The sequence below is a fragment of the Oncorhynchus tshawytscha genome, linkage group LG19, assembly GCF_018296145.1.
Source record: "Oncorhynchus tshawytscha isolate Ot180627B linkage group LG19, Otsh_v2.0, whole genome shotgun sequence".
NCBI classification, from domain to species: Eukaryota; Metazoa; Chordata; class Actinopteri; order Salmoniformes; family Salmonidae; genus Oncorhynchus; species Oncorhynchus tshawytscha.
The window spans coordinates 5,432,787-5,452,329 of NC_056447.1; the positions used below are offsets into that span (position 1 = coordinate 5,432,787).

Consider the following 19,543-nt stretch of genomic DNA (forward strand, 5'->3'; position numbering starts at 1 on the left):
TTCAGCTAAGCAAAACGAAAGAAGTTTGACATGATTTCACCAAAGCAGTTTGACATGACTGAAATGTTCTCTTCAACAGAACACAAATGTGTCATAAATCGAAATGGTATTTTACTATGTGTGACGTCACAACAGTATAATCGTTCTACGACGTAATCTCTCACCTGTTATTACGTTGTCTGTACTCCATAAATCAATCAACTCTGCCAGGCTCTTAGTTCAAAATACTGTAGTGATTAATACATGTAAAAAGTATCGTATCATCTGACACAGAACATTTTTGTTTGGAAAGAAAAACACAATGTATCAATAGTAATGAATAAGCAATGAACATTATAATGCATACTATTTTAATATCTGTGATTTTATATTTTTCCCACAACAAATAACGTTCGTTGTACTGTATTTAGATGAATTGAACTCTGTGATCAATATTATCAGTATCATTTTTGCGATTTAAATTAAATAAAGGGGATGAATGGGGATTGGTAGTGAACAAGGAAATCATATGTGCCTGACTCTTATTGGCTGATTCAGACAGTATGACGCTGTTCAAAATCCAATGGTGAGATGCCACACTTTGTTTAGCAGCGCAGTCATTCACATCCTTACCATCTCCACTAATAGCCTTTTCTCTTTCTCTTTCCACAAGTGCCTCCAACATTGGGCCTAGCACATTATCACATTAGGAGGGTTTCCCCCCAAAAAACGGCGTTTACATTTGAATTTGCTCCTCTTTTGGCACGTTTTGCAATGTTGAAATTGTTTTTTTTCATTGTTCTCGCCGGGGCTGCCCGGGCGAGTGATGTGATTGAATTCTCTGATGATGATTTCGACAGTAAAATTGGAGATCACGGGATGATTCTAGTGGAATTCTTTGCGCCATGGTAAGGTCTACAGAAACGCATAGTTAACTACATGTTGAGGCTAAACTGTTACAATTTTGTCTCCAGTGAATATTACACTGTGTTAGCTAGGCCTACTGTCCAGTAACTCGCGCAAGAGGAATACATACACACCAAAAAATAGTAGTAATAGTAATAGTTAACGCTCTATAGAATTGAATAGTTGACTCTGGCTGTCAACTAACTGTTAGCTAGCTGCTAGCTAACTATATGTATTAACGTTAGCTGGTTGAGGAAACAAACACTTTTCTAACGTTAACGTTACCTACTTAATGGTTAACTCATAACATTTGCTAGGAAGTGAATGTCAAATTGGCCATAGTGACCCATTTCTGCTTATTTCTTACATGCACTTTGCTGGCTACATAGCGTTGCTCGTTTATCAAATATCATATGTTATACTAGCTAGCTGGGTGTCTCAGAATGGACACAGTTAATATGTAACTAATGTAACAATGTTTCATATAATAGAAAATTGAATTTTATTTCGTAGAGTTTCAGGTTGAGCATGAGTTTCCTCAAATGTAACTTGTTTACCTCTCAAGCTTAACTTGGAGGCTATAAGCGAGCTAAAATGGGTTTAAAATCACCTAACGTGGGGGCTTGGCATACCACTTTTGTGACCTTATGATTGGCCAGTGAAGTTTGGGTGGCTACTCCTGATTGGTCCCCAGAACAGTTAGCAGGTAGTTCAATGCTGTCAAACTTGAACAAGACTTCATCGGGTGATCAGAACCCTCTATCCTTTTCAAGATAGTTAATATTTGATAACTTCATTCACAGATTTGTATTTTCCAGCAATAATGTGGATTTCCTTTTTCCTCAACATTGCGGCTGCGTTTATTAAAACGTTAATTTACACCCATCCATTTAATCCATCACGGTGGTATCAAATTCCACCTGCTTTTAAAGCCCACCCATCCTCTAGATTTCAAACTAAGGTCTGAATGGATTATTAACGGCAACATAAGGGTCAAGCTTTTGTTTTACTGATCTCTGTTTACCTCACATGTGTGTCCCTTAGGTGTGGCCATTGTAAACGGCTAGCTCCAGAGTTTGAGGTGGCAGCAACACGTCTGAAAGGCATTGTCGCATTGGCCAAGGTACTTTAGTCACTTAATGCACCTACCGTTTGTACATTAAAATGTTACCTTTGGCTTACAACCGGATGTGTGAAATCTCCATACTCCTGTAAAGACAGTCATGTCTACAAGGTTTATAAACTGAGTTAGTCACCTAGTTTGTGCTCTTTGTCACATTCACTAAGTAATGGCCACCTGTCATTGTGCTTTAGGTCGACTGCACGGTCCAAAACAATGTGTGCCAGAAGTACGGAGTTAGCGGTTACCCAACACTGAAGATCTTCAAAGACGGAGAGGATGCCGGTGCCTACGATGGGCCCAGAACTGCAGGTATTTGGACTTAACATGCCGTGTTAAGTCTGATACGCTTAGATACAAAAGCATAATAAATGCCTGTCACCTATTGCATGTTTTGACCAGGAATTTCAATGGTCTCTCTCTCTGTCAGATGGGATTGTGAGCCATCTAAAGAAGCAGGCTGGCCCATCTTCCATAGAGCTCAAGACCGAGGCAGATTTTACAAAGTATGTCGGAGACCGTGACGCAAGTGTTGTGGGTAGGTTTAGCCTTTGGAAGTTGACCTCTTCATAAATAAACAAAACTAAATGACAGAGTAAAGTTTTTCAACTTTTTCCTTTGTTGTCAATCATATTTGACTGTATGGCATATTTCCTGTGTCTGTCCTGTCCAGGTTTCTTTGCTGACGGTGGAAGCCCAGCCCAAGCAGAGTTCCTTAAGTCGGCCAGTGCCCTCCGAGAGTCCTTCCGCTTTGCACACACCAACTCTGGGGAGCTTCTCCAGAAGCATGGCGTGGAGGGAGCGTGAGTGCTCCTCTTAACATTGTGTTTTCTCCACTTACCCCGAGGGTAGACCAGCTTTAATATTGCAGATTGTGGCTTCTACCAATATAGTTGTCTGTTTCATTTCCAATTCCCCATATATTTGTGTGTTATTATTATGTTTCCCTAACCCCTCCCCTAGTTGGCGTAAACTAATGCACAACAACACTTAGGCTTCTACTTCCAGCTCATACATACTATATACATTTTACAAACACCATATTTTACATTGTTAGGTTCTAATTCTCAGAGTAAAAAAACTCAATGGACGCTATGAAAGCTCAACCAAATGTATTCTTCCCAGAGGATCGATACAGCTGCATTAGACACAAACCTTTTCACACAAGCACTGATATTTAACCCTTCCTCCTAAGCTGAGTGTCCACTTACACATCTGTAAAAACATTGTCTTTACTGCTAGGCAGGACACTAAGTGGTACGGGCCATTCACTTTTTATTTCTCCCTTAACGTGACCTGACCTGATCCCACTCCCCCATCACTAATCCATGGCTCTCGCCCCTTATCAATTCCTGCCACGTGATCGCTTCCCTGCACTCCATATTTCAATTGGATACCTGATATCATGTAAACGTTATACATTACCCTCTCTCCCTCAGTGACATGAATAAGTATATTTCATATTCTCAGACCATGACAACATTAGTTATTTTGTTTGCTTTTAGTCTCATCCTTCAGTTACCCTCAATTTACATTTACATTACTCCTATCTCTGAATACCATCCAGATGATTTGCTATATATTAATCAGCTGTGATTCACTAAAGTTCTGAACCTTTCTAGGTGCATAGTTTCTACAGATTGTAAATTAAATGGAACCATTTTTGCTCGGAGCATGTGTGACTATGACTTTTCAAATCACTCAGCGGTGCTATTTGCAGAGTTGGCTCTAGGTAATTGTTGCAATTCTTCAGCCATTCCTGAACCTGTGACCAAAAACAAGCTACATATGGACAAAACAAATGATCTAATGATTCTGTCTCTTCACAGCAGAATATGCAGAGCTGGGATGCTTGTATCCCATATATATATATATATATATATATCAACAATTTTGAATCTGGGTTTTTGTGTATCAGTTCATAGATTATGTTTTAGTGTCCTTGTGTCTCTCGATCTGACTGCTTGTGTTCTGTTTATTGCAGGGGAATCATTCTGTTCCGTCCAGCACGCCTCAGCAACAAATTTGAAGAGAGCAGTATCAAGTTCAGTGAGGACAAGTTCACCAACGCCATGATCAAGAAGTTTGTCCAGGACAACATGTGAGTTTTACCACCTCAAAATGTTCTCCCTCATGTTGCCAGCAGTAAAAAACACAGGCAGTTTGAATGGATTTTTGTTGTTGGCGTATTTAATGAATTCTTGGGAGATGCATGGGCCAGTTAAGTCCAATTTCTCTGTGAAGAGCAGCCCTTATTTTTTTTCAATCCCACAGTCGAGATGGATGAGATGGTGACATTTTTAACAAGTTGTACATCTTTGGCCCTGCATTTTGGATGCTGACATTAATGAAATGAGTTGTACCTCTTACACTGATATAATTAATTTTTTTCTCCATCAGCTTTGGAATGTGCCCCCACATGACTGATGACAATAAGGACCAAATGAAGGACAAGGACCTGCTGGTGGCCTACTATGATGTGGACTATGAGAAGAACCCCAAAGGCTCCAACTACTGGAGGAACCGGTAGGGTCCCTAATAAATAACACTTACTCCCAGGAGGGAACCTCCTTTGTGTGCCTTAGTGTATTTTCTCTAGCTGTCAGTTCCCAAGACTAAACTTGTACCTCATTTTGTGTACTCTGAATTCTGGTTTCCTGGACACTGATGGGGAAAAGCATGTTCAATGGAGATTTGCAACAGATTTGCATACAAGTGGACTCTTTGGGATCCATGACAAATGTTCCAAAGCATTGTTGTATGAACCCAGCTCCCTCTCTCTTGCTGTCTATAGGGTAATGAAGGTGGCCAAGAGCTTCCTGGACCAGGGGAAAACGCTGAACTTTGCCGTGGCCAGCAAGAACAGCTTCAGCCACGACATCTCTGAGATGGGCCTGGACGCCAGCTCCGGAGAGCTGCCCGTGGTTGGCATCCGCACTGCCAAGGGAGACAAATACGTCATGGCTGAGGAGTTCTCGTAAGTGTCACTCACCATGCAACTCAAAATGGCACTTCGGACATGGTATCTCTTAGGTTAGGGTGACGTTGAACTGGGCGTTATAGACACAAATGCGATAAATTCCAATGTTTTTTTTTGGGGGGGGGGCTAGAGCTGGGAGATATGGACAAAGTTCTATCGCGATAAATGTAACTTTTGCTCGATAACAACAAATACCATAACATTTAACTGACAGTTGCTTTACATTACAAGCGGCAGGGCTCGAGTTTTTATTTATTTTTGTATTTAAAAAAAAAAAAAAAACATTTTCTTCCCAGTGCCAAGACAACTGAGATGGTGGCCTATGATTCAAAGAAAGTAAACTCTTTGATCTAGGAAATGCATCATTGATATTATGTGCAACCTGTCAAAATAGGATCCAGAATAATCAATGTATTTTTCGACTCCTCAGAGAACTTGCTGACGTCTTTGCACATTGGCCTAAGGGACGTATTATTGACCACCTGAGGAAGTGGGAACTCAAAACACTTAGCTAGATTGCAAAATCTAAAATATAGTATTGCTGATTAATTTCTGACTCAGTAAATGTAGGCTAATGTCCTACAAAAACATTGTCTAGGGCTAGGGCTAGGCTACTTGATGCAGGGCTATTCGCTGTGAGCGGTGTGCTCCGCGGCACATCAACCATACCACACTACAGCCTACTCCGGCTGTAAAGTGGCGCCATAAAATCAGTATTATGAGGTGAGGCATGTATTTAGTTTTTATTTATTTGACCTTTTATTTAACTAGGAAAGTCAGATAAGAACACATTTTTATTTTCAATGGCGGCCTGGGAACAGTGGGTTAACTGCCTGTTCAGGGGCAGAATGACAGATTTGTACCTTGTCAGCTCAGGGGTTTGAACTTGCAACCTTCCGGGCCAACGCTCTAACCACTAGGTTACCCTGCTGCCCCAAAATGTATGATGTACTCTCAGGGAAGCTGTTACACTCCCCTCTGTAACTAGAACGACAGTAGTTTTTCGGTCTTTTTCCCGCAATAGCATTTTGAGCAACGGTCATACAATGCCTTCAAAGTATTCACACCCCCTTGACTTTTTCCACGTTTTGTTGTTGCAGCCTGAATTTTGTCCTGAATGCAGAGTGTTATGTTTGGGGAACATCTGCTACAGCACATTACTGAGTACCTCTCCATATTTCCCGGCATAGTGGTGGCTGCATCATGTTTGTGTGCCTGTAATCGATAAGGGGGAGTTTTTCAGGATAAAAAAATAAACGAAATGGAGCTAAGCACAGGCAAAATCCTAGAGGAAAACCTGGTTCGGTCTGCTTTCCACCAGACACTGGGAGATGAATTCACCTTTCAGTAGGATAATAACATAAAACACATGGCCAAATCTACACTGGAGTTGCTTACCAAGAGGACCATGAATGTTCCTGAGTGGCTGAGTTAGATTTACAGGCAGATTTAAGTCAAAACTATAGCAAAACCTGAAAAATGGTTGTCTAGCAATGATCAACAACTAATTTGACAGAGCTTGAAGATTTTTGAAAAGAAAACTGGGCAAATGTTGCACAATCCAGGTGTGGAAAGCTCTTAGAGACTAACCCAGAAAGACTTAATGCTGTAATCGCTGCCAAAGGTGATTCTAACATGATTGATTCATGGGGTTGATTATTTATGTAATCGATTGTATACATTTTTTTTTTTTTTAACATCAATTTGATCCCCCCCATGAGTATTTTGTGTTGATCGTTGACAAACGACTAAATCCATTTTAAATCTCACTTTGTAACACACCAACATGTGGAAAAAGTCAAGGGTTGTGAATATCTTCTGTAGGCACTGTATGCTTGGGGTTCTCAAAATGCATCGCTCCCTCGTCTTTGAGGCACAGTGGGGCGAGGGAGTGAGCGTCAGCAGCCGACGGGGACAGGTAGATACTGTTCAACTGGAACCTTGTTGTGTCATTTCGAGTTAACAAAGTTTACTATACCGTATGAACACACTACAAGGTAGCCATTCCACTCAAGGCTACGTCCATCAACAACCAAACTTTCCGTGCAGGCTCACTCTTGACAGAGTGATAGCCCCGTAATAACAGAAATATAGGGGTACTTAAAACATGAACTTAACAGATACTTTCATAGCAGGAATCAACATAATGCATAGGCTATTACTGTTGACCAAATAATAGTTTTTAGAACAATCTACAGGAACGTTGTGGATCAAAATGACCAATGTAAGCCAAAATGCTTTGGTAAGAGGAAGACGATGTGGGTGTCTGTAATTTTTCGTTGTATCGTTCCAGCTCTAGGGTGACAGACTGGTTAATGATTTAGTGGTTATGAGTTTATTGATCATACAAGTGCTACCTGTAATTTACCTAGGGAATTCACACGCACTCATCACCTTCACGTGAGGGTGAGTACAACCTGCCATTGAATTCCATTAACATTTCAAGCGACCCTTGAAGAATGCTAAAAAGCACTTGGGGCTTTTGGAGCCAAATTTGTGACATTTAAACTCTGTGGCAAAGGATATCATGTACACTTTCCACCCAATATAGAAGCACTAATGGGTCTTGATGACCTCGGGGGAAGTAGAAACGTCCTGTGTCTGGGTTTTATTTCCCCACGTGCTATTCCCTACTGATTCAGTCCAATGTCTTGGTCTTCCACAGACGTGACGGCAAGGCCCTGGAGCGTTTCCTGCAGGACTACTTTGACGGCAAGCTGAAGCGTTACCTCAAGTCTGAGCCCAGCCCTGAGAACAATGACGGCCCCGTCAAGGTGAGTCAGCACTTGAGACTGAAATTGCAAGTGGTTAAGGGTGGGTGCTCCCAAACCTGGGGGAGAAACACAGCAACTCAATGATTTCCAATGAGAGCAGTGTGTTGGGGGGGGCCTAGGTTTATGTTGTGCTGTTTGAGAGATTCCCCTAGTTTACGCCATTTTTTAAAAAAGCACGGGTTTTCTCAAGGTTTGTCTGTGTAAACCATTCTCACCAAGGCTAATTTTTTTTTTTTTTTTCCCTCCTCTGTTCTCCAGACTGTGGTGGCTGAGAACTTTGACGCCATTGTGAACAACGAAGAAAAGGACGTGCTGATTGAGTTCTACGCCCCGTGGTGCGGCCACTGCAAGAGCCTGGAGCCCAAGTGGAAAGAGCTGGGAGAGAAGGTAAGGGCTACTGATTTTTAAATCTTGACTATGTCATGGCCATTCTACATTGGCACGTGAGACTAACCCTTTCCCTCCCATACCTCACAGCTGTCCAGTGATCCCAACATTGTCATCGCAAAGATGGACGCCACAGCCAATGACGTCCCATCTCAATACGAAGTCAGGGGGTGAGTGATAAGTCTTCCAAGTCAGAACTATTTGGAAAGTGCTTGACACACACAGGACCTACATGTCAAACAAGTCCCGTCTGTGTTACACCTTGATCTTCATGTTTCCCCATCCCATACCACTGTTTCAGATTCCCCACCATCTTCTTTGCTCCAGCTGGACAGAAAATGAGCCCAAAGAAATATGAGGTTCGTCCCGAGTATACGTAACATATACGCCTTGGGTTAAAGTATCTGGCTCATGTAAGACTGAAAGGGTACTCCCACTTGTCTCACGTTGATGCAGCAGCTTACCTGGGTTTGATGTTTTTTTTTTTTTCAGGGTGCTCGCGAGGTCAGTGATTTTATCTCCTACCTGAAGAGGGAGGCCACCAACCCTCTGGTGGCTCAAGAAGAGAAGTCCAAGAAGAAGCAGACCGAGCTATAGAAGCTCAACTGGAGCCAACAGTCCGAGGCGGGAAACACTGATGGAACTAAATTATATTCCAATTTTTAGTGAACTACAGAATGCACTGAACCCTCCCTTGGGTCCTGCTGCTCTGGGAACACTGGAAGGTGGTGGTGGTGGCGGCGGCGGCCAGGGCCTGCCTGATTTTAAAATGTATGGAAAGAGGGACAGTTTTGAAATTGAGATTATTTCCCCTGGTCTGTACCTCTGATGCACTTTGGTTTGAGACCAATTTCCAGTCATCTATTGTTTAGTTTTTTTCTGAAAGCGGGGTGGTTATGGTAATTTTATTTTTAACCACATTTTTGTACATTTTGGAAGGATTGGGAATAAAAGGCCCACAAAACAAAATGCATGTTTTTATTTGAATTTATGGAGAAATGTATCTGTTTTCAGTCAGGTGTATAGAACATTATTAAGCTGTGTATGACCCTAGTAGTAGAATAGAAAAAATATATAATTCCTTGAGGAATTCTATGGTAATTAGGATCTAAAACATATTCTTCAAAACCACAGAGGACCATTCTATAGAATGTTGCACTTTTATTGGGAGTGTTTTTATAGCTTACTCCTTGACCTAAAAGCATGCTCCATGGAGATACTCTATTGAAAGGGTGTTTTAGTCCAGGAATAGGCTTATTCTGTTTCCAGGAAACCGGCCTTGATTATGAGGCCATTTCCAAAGACACCAGTGTGCACTAAGTCGAGTGTAATGGTTTATTTTCCTCTTGTGAAAACAGTTTGTGCTTTGCAGATGTTGCTGTGTAATGTCATTGATCTTTGAGCAGAGGTGTGAAATTCTTCTGTGACCACTGATTCGTAGATTAAGCACCTGAATGGTTAAGAGCAGGGGTAATTGAGTACTATATGAGACGGTCTTGTCACATTTCCTAGGTGGCAACGGTCTGCCTACAGAGCGCTATATCGAACTGCTAATACAGTTTGGGGTGGCAGGTAGCCTAGAGGTTAGAGCGTTGGGCCAGTAACCAAATGGTTGCTAAATTGAATCCCTGAGCTGACAAGGTAAAAATCTGTCCTTCTGTACCTGAACAAGGCAGTTAACCCACTTGCGCAAACTCGGCCGTTATTTACATTAAGAATTTGTTCTTAAATTACTTGCCTGGAAAATAAAAATACAGGACTTGTAAAGGCCCAGTGCACTACTATTGTGAAACAATATTTTTGCCCTAAAATATATTTTGTATTAATTAATTTTCTTTTGGGGGGGGTGCTGCAGTACCCCTACTTCCTGCTGCTATGTCTCTGAGTTCCAATCTGTGTGAATCCGACTTGAACGCTGGAATTAACTGATTTTCCTCTCCAGTAGAGGGCAGCATCTTTTGGGTTTTTTTCAGCACATTTTGTTAACCTGGAAGTTATTCTGTGAAATGACTCACATCAGGCCACGAGTTGGTATTTTTCTCTGATTGGTAGGATTGGTTTAACTATGGTCCAATCAGAGTTGAGAACGAAGGCCAAAGGCGGGGCTTACTTGCTTACGAGCCAATCAGTGACAAGTCAGTAAACCTTGCCTGGGCTTGTTCAGTTGAGTGTTCGGGACGGGTGGACGTGTCAGCAGAGGTACTGTATGCTATTCATGCTTTAGGTAATTTATGTATTAATTCGTTAGCATAATGTTTTGGTTAGTCAATGTCATACAGCTAAGCAATTACCTTTTTATGTTATTTTTCGACATTTTGATTGTTCATTTGATTTTGCCACGTTGGTAACACGCGGTCCGGAGCACGGACAGATGTAACATTTAGACACTATCTTTGGCATCATTTCTACTCTTTAGTCATGAATTTGTTAGTTTTCTCGATTGTGGTAGCTAGTTCTAGCTATTGTGCCATAACTTAAACTTATAGTATAATTTAGTCTTTTCGTTCGTTTTTTTGCCAATGAAATAAATTAAAAGGTGTGTTGCAGATGTGATACTACATGGAAACAGCGATGTCTGAAGCATGCACTTCAACTGGAAGTAAAACCCATCGCAAATATTGGGGACTTATCAACAACTACAGATATTTATCCCGGAAAGCCATGTTCCTCAGTGCGGTGGAGAACGCCAGAGCACGGAAGAAGCATCAAAAGAAGAATAACATCTCCAATAAGAGAAAAAGGATAGAGGAAAACAATAAAACGCCGGACACTATCCAAAGAGTAAAAAATATAAAATTACCTGCGAGACACACGTGTCTAGAAGTTGATAGCACTCTAAAAACCACAGACCCATGGACTCATGTTGCTAAATTTGGACTGCCATTGCCCCCCACAGTAGAGGGTTTACCGATAGCTGGTTGTCCAGCTGCTTCTGGGGACAACCGTGTAGCCAACCAGCAGACTTCAGAAGGCAAAAAGCTGGTTGGGGCCGCTCTGAGTGAACTATGGGAGGTGGACAGTGGATTCTCGTCTGAGGCCAGCCCTCCTGCTAGTGGACGCACTTCTCCCTGCCTCACCATGTGCCCGACCACGGTGGTGGCAATGGACTGCGAGATGGTTGGTACAGGGCTGGCTGGGCGCACTAGTGAATTGGCACGCTGCAGCTTGGTAGATTACCATGGCAATGTCCTCTACGATAAGTACATCCGTCCGTGCCAGGCTGTGACCGACTACAGGACCCGTTGGAGTGGCATCCAGAGGCACCATTTACAGAACGCTCTGCCCTTCCCCAAGGCTAGGACAGAGGTAAGAAGCGAACTAACCCCTAATCATCACAATATTGTCTGGTTCTATTTGGCCTTTTTAATAGTATTATTTCCTTTGCGACTTCTGGACCAAAGATTACAGTAGTCTATATGCTAAAAATCCCAACTGGACCTAGCCAGGGTCTCAAAGGAAAGTAGATGTGCAATTTGAAGCCATTTATGATTTGTTTAATACTTTGATTATTCCTATTTGTCTTGTATGTGTGTTCCTGTTGATAATGGCCACCAATACTATGTCTGCTTTTCTGGTCCAGATACTAGGAATACTGGATGGGAAAGTGGTGATCGGCCATGCTCTGTACAACGACTTCCGGGCCTTGGATTTCAACCACCCGGGTCACATGATCAGGGACACAAGTGGTATGCGTCTGCTCAGGCGACTGGCTGGCTTCCCCACAAAGCGCTGCGTCTCACTCAAGATCCTGGCCAACAGCCTCCTAAACAGGAAAATACAGGTGAGCGTTCCTCTCGGTGTGTTTGGTGACCATGTTTTTAAAAGCGTCTGAGGTTAGGGATCTGAAAAGATCGATGGATATCTTAACCTCTCTAGGGTATGTGGGTCCCACCTGGCCAACATCCAGTGAGATTGCAGAGCGCCAAATTTAAATACAGAAATACTCATTAATAAAATTCAGAAAAGATACAACTATTAAACAGGTTTAAAGATTAACTTCTCGTGAATCCAACCACGGTGTCAAATTTAAAAAATGCTTTACGGCGAAAGCATACCGTACAATTATTTGAGAACATAGCCCAGCAGACAAATCATTACAAACAGTAACCAGCCAAGTAGAAGAGTTACACAAGTCAGAAATAGAGAAAAAATTAATCCCTTACCTTTTGATCTTCATGTTTGCACTCAGAAGACATTCATTTATTCAATAAATGTTCCCTTTGATCGATAAAGTCTTTGTATCTGAAAACCTCTGTTTTGTTCGCGTTTTATTCAGTAATCCACAGGCTCAAACGCAGTCACAACAGGCAGACGACAAATCCAAATTGTACCTGTAAAGTTCATAGAAACATGTCAAACGATGTTTATATTCAATCCTCAGGTTGTTTTTAGCCTAAATGATCTATAATATTTCAACCGGACAATAACGTCGTCAATATTAAAAGGTATACAAGAAAGGCACTCTACTCTCTCTGTGACACGGCAGGTCCACTCATTCAGACTGCTCTTACTCCCTCATTGTTCAGAATACAAGCCTGAAACCATTTCTAAAGACTTGACTTCTAGTGGAAGGCATAGGAACTGCAATTTGAGTCCTAAGTCAATGGATACTGTAATGGCATTGAATAGAAAACTACACACACACAAATTCCTACTTCCGGAATGGATTTTTCTCAGGTTTTCGCCTGCCAAATCAGTTCTGTTATACTCACAGACATTATTTTAACAGTTTTGGAAACTTTAGTGTTTTCTATCCAAATCGACTAATTATATGCATATCCTATCTTCTGGGCCCGAGTAGAAGGCAGTTTAATTTGGGCATGCTTTTCATCCAAAATTCCAAAAGCTGCCCTCTACCCTAGAGAAGGTAATAGTCTTGACTGTGTTGGGTTGGTCATTGGCGTTTAACGTTTGTCATTTTGAGTCTGATGTCACGTGGTCTTTGTCTTGTCCCTGACAGGTTGGAAGGAGGGGCCACAGTTCAGTGGAGGATGCTCTGGCTTCCTTGGACCTGTATAAACTCGTGGAGGGGGAGTGGGAACAGGACATGCGAGAGAGAATGACGGACCGAGGCACAGGCATTCTCCCAGACCCCGCTACCTTAAACCACTACATGCAGGACCAGTACTGGCCAGAGGACTTGACCGATGATGGCCATTGAGAGAAGCCTGTATAGGAGGGTTGATGGGGTAGATGTAGGCCATGGGGTTTTAAGTCAAATGATCCAAGTTTGGCAAGCATGGCAGTATGGTTCAGTCAATATCAAGCTGCTCTTCTGACTGGCTATTAACTGAAGTTTGTGGAAAAAGAGGTGATATTAAATGAATCTGATTAGCTGCTGTTGCACACATTCATGGTGGGAGCCACAGTTTCCACAGGGGATAAGGTCAACACATCCAGTCACTCAATGTCAAGAATGGCAATCTTGGAACAAATGCAATGACACAGGATTTATTTGAATGCATTGCATCCATATGTCTTTTGTGTATGTAGAGCATGTTTGACGTAACATGTAGATAAAGTGGTAATCGGATACGAAACACATGCTTAATTTACTACTTGGATAATTACAACAATGCCTGGAAGTCTATGGGTATCTGCTAGCGGCCCTTGTTATAACACCAGTTAAAAGGTAGTTTTGCAAACCAATGTTAACTTCCTTCATACTGGACACACACAATTTTATTATCCATGGGTTCATCGAACTCTGGAAGTAGGTAATGGGCGTCTGCGGCAAAATCCTGAAGTATTCCTTTAACTCACCATTTTAAGCTTTCTTGCATGAAATTACACCAGTATCTCCCGGTGAGTGGTCCTTTGCCCCTTCAGTCACCTAATAGTGAACCATACTGCCAACTTGATGTTTTATGCTGCTGTTCTTTGAAGACCCTGCTGTGCCTGTGCCCTAATTGGATATCAATATATTGGAATAAAATAATTTACGAAAATGTTTACTGTCTTAACTAGAGGTCGGACGATTATTTTTAATACTGATTATTGGAGGACCAAAAAAAAAGCCGATACCGATTAATCAGTCGGTTTTATTTATTTGTAATGACAATTACAACAATACTGAATGAACAATGAACACTTATTTTAACTTAATACATCAAATAATGAAACATGTTCAATTTGGTTTAAATAATGCAAAAACAGTGTTGGAGAAGAAAGTAAAAGTGCTATATGTGCCATGTAAAAAAGCTAACGTCTAAGTTCCTTGCTCAGAACATGAGAATATATGAAAGCTGGTGGTTCCTTTTAACACGAGTCTTCAATATTCCCAGGTAAGAAGTTTTAGGTTGTAGTTATTAGGACTATTTCTCTATACCATTTGTATTTAATATACCTTTGACTATTGGATGTTCTTATAGGCACTTTAGTATTGCCAGTGTAACAGTATAGCTCCCGTCCCTCTCCTCGCCCCAGGAACACATCGACGACAGCCAACCTCGAAGCATCGTTACCCATCGCTCCACAAAAGCCGCAGCCCTTGCAGAGCTAGGGGAACAACTACTTCAAGGGCTCAGAGCGAGTGACGTCACCGATTGAAACGCGATTAGCTAGCCATTTCACATCGGTTACACCAAGCCTAATCTCGGGAGTTGATAGGCTTGAAGAGCTGCTGGCAAACGCACGAAAGTGCTGTTTGAATGAATGTGTACGAGCCTGCTGCTGCCTACCGCCGCTCAGTCAGCCTGCTCTATCAAATATCAAATCATAGACTTCATTATAACATAACACAGAAAAACGAGCCGTAGGTCATTAATATGGTCAAATCCGGAAATGTATCATTTCGAAAACAACATTTATTCTTTCAGTGAAATACGTAACCGTATTTTATCTAACGGGTGGCATCCCTAAGTCTACATTTGCTGTTACATTGTACAACCTTCAATGTTATGTCATAATTATGTACAATTCTGGCAAATTAATTTAGATATTTGTTAGGAATAAATGGTCTTCACACAGTTTGCAACGAGCCAGGCGGCCCAAACTGCTGCATATACTCCTTGCACGGAACGCAAGAGAAGTGACACAATTTCCCTAGTTAAAATAAATTAATGTTAGCAGGCAATATTAACTAAATATGCAAGTTTTAAAATATATACTTGTGTATTGATTTTAAAGAAAGGCATTGATGTTTATGGTTATGTACATTCGTGCAACGACAGTGCTTTTTTTCGCGAATGCGCTTGTTAAATCATCACCCGTTTGGCGAAGTAGGCTGTGATTCGATGAGAAATTAACAGGCACCGCATCGATTATATGCAACGCAGGACACGCTAGATAAACTAGTAATATCAACAACCATGTGTAGTTAACTAGTGATTATGTTAAGATTGATTGTTTTTAAAAAGATAAGTTTAATGCTTGCTAGCAATTAACCTTGGCTTCTTGCTGCACTCGCGTAACAGGTAGTCAGCCTGCCACACAGTCTCCTTGTGGAGTGCAATGTAAAACGGGGTTAGAGCGTTGGACTAGTAACCGGAAGTTGGACTAGTAACCGGAAGGTTGCAAGATCGAATCCCCGAGCTGACAAGGTAAAAATCTGTCGTTCTGCCCCTGAACAAGGCAGTTAAACCCACTGTTCCTAGTCCGTCACTGAAAATAAGAATGTGTTCTTAACTGACTTGCCTAGGTGTAAAAAATATAAAAATGGTCCACAATCAGTGTCCAAAAATGCCGATTGTTATGAAAACTTGAAATGGGTCCTAATTAATCGGTCGACCTCCAGTCTTAACTGGACTTCAAAATAGATGTGCCAAAGCATTGCACGAACATGGAATTTCACTGTTTCTTCTCTAAATGTTTCAGATCAAACGCTGTGTTAATATGATCTGAATCCATCTTTTTTTTTTGCCTTGAATATGAGGAACTTGTTCGTTTTCTCCACTAGGTGGGAGTGCAATCTTGGAACAAACTCAGTTTAGCTTTCGATCTCGTTTCAGAGTCGCTGTGATGTCAAATGTAGAGCAAGTCCTCTAGTCTTCCATATAATCAGCTTTTCTCTGGAACCTCTATACATGATTTATACTGCAAGATACTTTGGGTCATGTAGTGTATCGGCTCGTCAAACATCTCATTTCAAAATCATGGGCATTAATGTGGATGTGGTCCCTTCTTTGCTGCTATAACAGCCTCAACTCTTCTGGGAAAGCATTCCAGTAGATGTTGGAACATGGCTGCGGAGACTTGCTTCCATTCAGCCGTCAGAGCATTAGTGAGGCCGGGCACTGATGTTGGCCGATTAGGCCTGGCTCGCAAATCGGCGTTCCAATTCATCCCAAATGGGTGATTCTACGGAAGTGGTGGATTCTGAAGAGCCAACAATTCAAATATATATATTTTTTTACCCAAAACTTAGTCAGATAGTAGTTAACCCTTAACTTAGCTGCATTAAGTACTGCAGTGCATCTCCTCCTCATGGGCTGCACCAGATTTGACCGTTCTTGCTGTGAGATGTTACCCCACTCTTCCACCAAGGCACCTGCAAGTTCCCGGACATTTCTGGGGGGAATGGCCCCCACCCTCCGATCCAACAGGTCCCAGACGTGCTCAATGGGATTGAGATCCGAGCTCTTCGCTGGCCAGGGCAGAACACTGACATTCCTGTCTTGCAGGAAATCACGCACAGAACGAGCAGCATGACTGGTGGCATTGTCATTCTGGAGGGTCATGTCAGGATGAGCCTGCAGGAAGGGTACCACACGAGGGAGGAGGATGTCTTCCCTGTAACGCTAGTGTGACACACCTCCCCAGACCATGACGGACCCTCCACCTTCAAATCGATCCCGCTCCAGAGTACAGGCCTCGGTGTAATGCACATTCCTTTGACGATAAATACGAATCCGACCATCACCCCTGGTGAGACAAAACCGCGACTCGTCAGAGAAGAGCACTTTTTGCCAGTCCTGTCTGGTCCAGGGATGGTGGGTTTGTGCCCATAGGCCACGTTGTTGCCGGTGATGTCTGGTGAGGACCTGCCTTACAACAGGTCTACAAGCCCTTAGTCCAGCCTCTCTCAGCCTATTGCGGACAGCCTGAGCACTGATGGAGGGATTGTGCTTTCCTGGTATAACTCGGGCAGTTGGTGTTTCCATCCTGTGCCTGTCCCTCCATCAGTGCCTGTGTGTATAGATGATAACAACAGAGAGTAGCAGCGGTGTGGGAGGCGGGGGGCAATGCAAATAGTCTGGGTAGCCATTTGGTTAGGTGTTCAGGAGTCTCATGGCTTGGGGTAGAAGCTGTTTAGAAGCCTCATGGACCTAGACTTGGCGCTCCGGTACCGCTTGCCGTGCGGTAGCAGAGAGAACAGTCTATGACTAGGGTGGCTGGAGTCTGACAATTTTTAGAGCCTTCCTCTGACACCGCTTGGTATTGAGGTCCTGGATGGCAGGAAGCTTGTCCCAGTAATGTACTGGCCCGTTTGCACTACGCTCTGTTGTGCCTTGCGGTCGGAGGCCGAGCAGAACCTTTTTAGGATCTGAGGACCCATGCCAAATCTTTTCAGTCTCCTGTGGGGGAAATAGGTTTTGGCATGCCCTCTTCACGAGTGTCTTGGTGTGCTTGGACCATGTTAGTCTGTTGGTGATGTGGACACCAAGGAACTTGAAGCTCTCAACCTGCACCACTGCAGCCCCGTCGATGAGAATGGGGGCATGCTCAGTCCTCTTTTTCCTGAAGTCTACAATCATCTCCTTTGTCTTGATCATGTTGAGGGAGAGGCCTACCACTGTTGTGTCATCGGCAAACATAATGTTGGTGTTGGTGTCGTGCCTGGCCGTGCAGTCATGAGTGCACAGGGAGTACAAGAGGGGACTGAGCACGCATCGCCGGGGGGCCCCTGTGTTGAGGATCAGCATGGCGGATGTGTTGTTACCTACCCTTACCACCTGGGGGCGGCCCGTCAGGAAGTCCAGGATCCAGTTGCAGAGGGAGGTGTATAGTCCCAGGGTCCTTACCTTAGAGATGAGCTTTAGGGCACTATGGTGTTAAACGCTGAGCTGTAGTCAATGATTAGCTTTCTCACATAGGTGTTCCTTTTGTCCTGGTGAGAAAGGACAGTGTGGAGTGCAATAGAGATTGCATCATCTGTGGATCTGTTGGGGCGGTATGCAAATTGGTGTTGATGTGAGCCATGACCAGCCTTTCAAAGCACTTCATGAATACAGACGTGAGTGCTACGGGTTGGCAGTCATTTAGACAGTTTATTTTAGTGTTCTTGGGCACAGGCACTATGGTGGTCTGCTTGAAACATGTTGGTATTACAGACTCGGACAGGGAGAGGTTGAAAATGTCGGTGAAGACACTTGCCAGTTGGTCAGCGCATGCTCGCAGTACACATCCTGGTAATCCGTCTTGCCCTGCGGCCTTGTGAATGTTGACCTGTTCAAAGGTCTTACTCACATCGGCTGCAGAGAGCGTGATCACAGTCTTCCGGAACAGCTGGTGCTCTCGTGCATGTTTCAGTGTTATTTGCCTCGAAGTGAGCATAGAAGTAGTTTAGCTCGTCTGGTAGGCTCTTGTCACTGGACAGCTCTCGGCTGTTCTTCCCTTTGTAGTCTGTAATGGTTTGCAAGCCCTGCCACATCCGACGAGTGTCGGAGCCGGTGTAGTATGATTTGATCTTAGTCCTGTATTGACGCTTTGCCTGTTTGGTGGTTTGTCGGAGGGCATAGCGGGATTTCTTAGAAGCTTCCGGATTAGAGTCCCACTCCTTGAAAGTGGCAACTCTAGCCTTTAGCTCAGTGCGGATATTGCCTGTAATCCATGGCTTCTGGTTGGGGTATGTATGTACGGTCACTGTGGCGACGACATCATCGATGCACTTATTGATGAAGCCAATGACTGATGTGGTCTGCTCCTCAATGCCATCGGAGGAATTTGATTTGGTGCATTGTGAACTAGGCTTTCCTGAATGTAAAAGGTTAATGCTAATATTAAGACATTGTTTTGATTAGTAATAATTTACTTTGAACCGGTATGTGTAAAGTTCTATTGTGCAACATTTGGATATTTCTACCACGTGTTTTGTGTTGTAACAGAAATAATTGAGGTTGAGTCATCAAAATTGGATTATCATATTCTTAAAATGCTTACTAATGACTGCAGCAACATTTGGGTAGATACACATAAACATATATAAAAATTGGCAAAAGCTGATGCTAGAACACCAATATGCCATGCAGTAACACCAGTGACGGAATGTGAAACCAATGACATAATTTACGATTATTTCATCCAATTTTGATCAATTTAGTTTTATTACAAATCATTTTATACCATGTGTTGATTTCATATGAACATTAAAAGGAAGGTTATTGGTCAAAGATTAAGACCAAAAGATGAAGCCTATTGACTAAAATGTCTTTCCTAACACAAACATATAACATGTCT

General features: G+C 42.7%; 2 protein-coding genes across 3 annotated transcripts; both read left to right on the forward strand.

Annotated features, from left to right (window-relative positions):
• The first annotated feature begins 585 nt into the window (after positions 1-585).
• LOC112232997 (protein disulfide-isomerase A3) lies at positions 586-9,115 on the forward strand. The gene is made up of 13 exons (XM_024400344.1): positions 586-887; positions 1,930-2,008; positions 2,200-2,317; positions 2,436-2,543; positions 2,679-2,808; positions 3,990-4,106; positions 4,406-4,531; positions 4,800-4,982; positions 7,651-7,759; positions 8,018-8,146; positions 8,237-8,316; positions 8,448-8,505; positions 8,639-9,115. Exons 1-13 carry the CDS (start codon positions 754-756, stop codon positions 8,741-8,743), a joined length of 1,476 nt encoding a protein of 491 aa, XP_024256112.1. The 5' UTR covers positions 586-753; the 3' UTR covers positions 8,744-9,115.
• Positions 9,116-9,308: 193 nt separating this feature from the next.
• LOC112232998 (apoptosis-enhancing nuclease) lies at positions 9,309-14,094 on the forward strand. Of its 2 annotated transcripts, none has more exons than XM_024400346.1 (4): positions 9,309-10,370; positions 10,694-11,452; positions 11,727-11,927; positions 13,107-14,094. In XM_024400346.1, exons 2-4 carry the CDS (start codon positions 10,706-10,708, stop codon positions 13,305-13,307), a joined length of 1,149 nt encoding a protein of 382 aa, XP_024256114.1. In that variant the 5' UTR covers positions 9,309-10,370; positions 10,694-10,705; the 3' UTR covers positions 13,308-14,094. The 2 variants fall into 2 exon arrangements, with proteins under 2 accessions (XP_024256114.1, XP_024256113.1); XM_024400345.1 differs by having other exon boundaries at positions 9,309-10,345.
• The last annotated feature ends 5,449 nt before the right edge of the window (positions 14,095-19,543 follow it).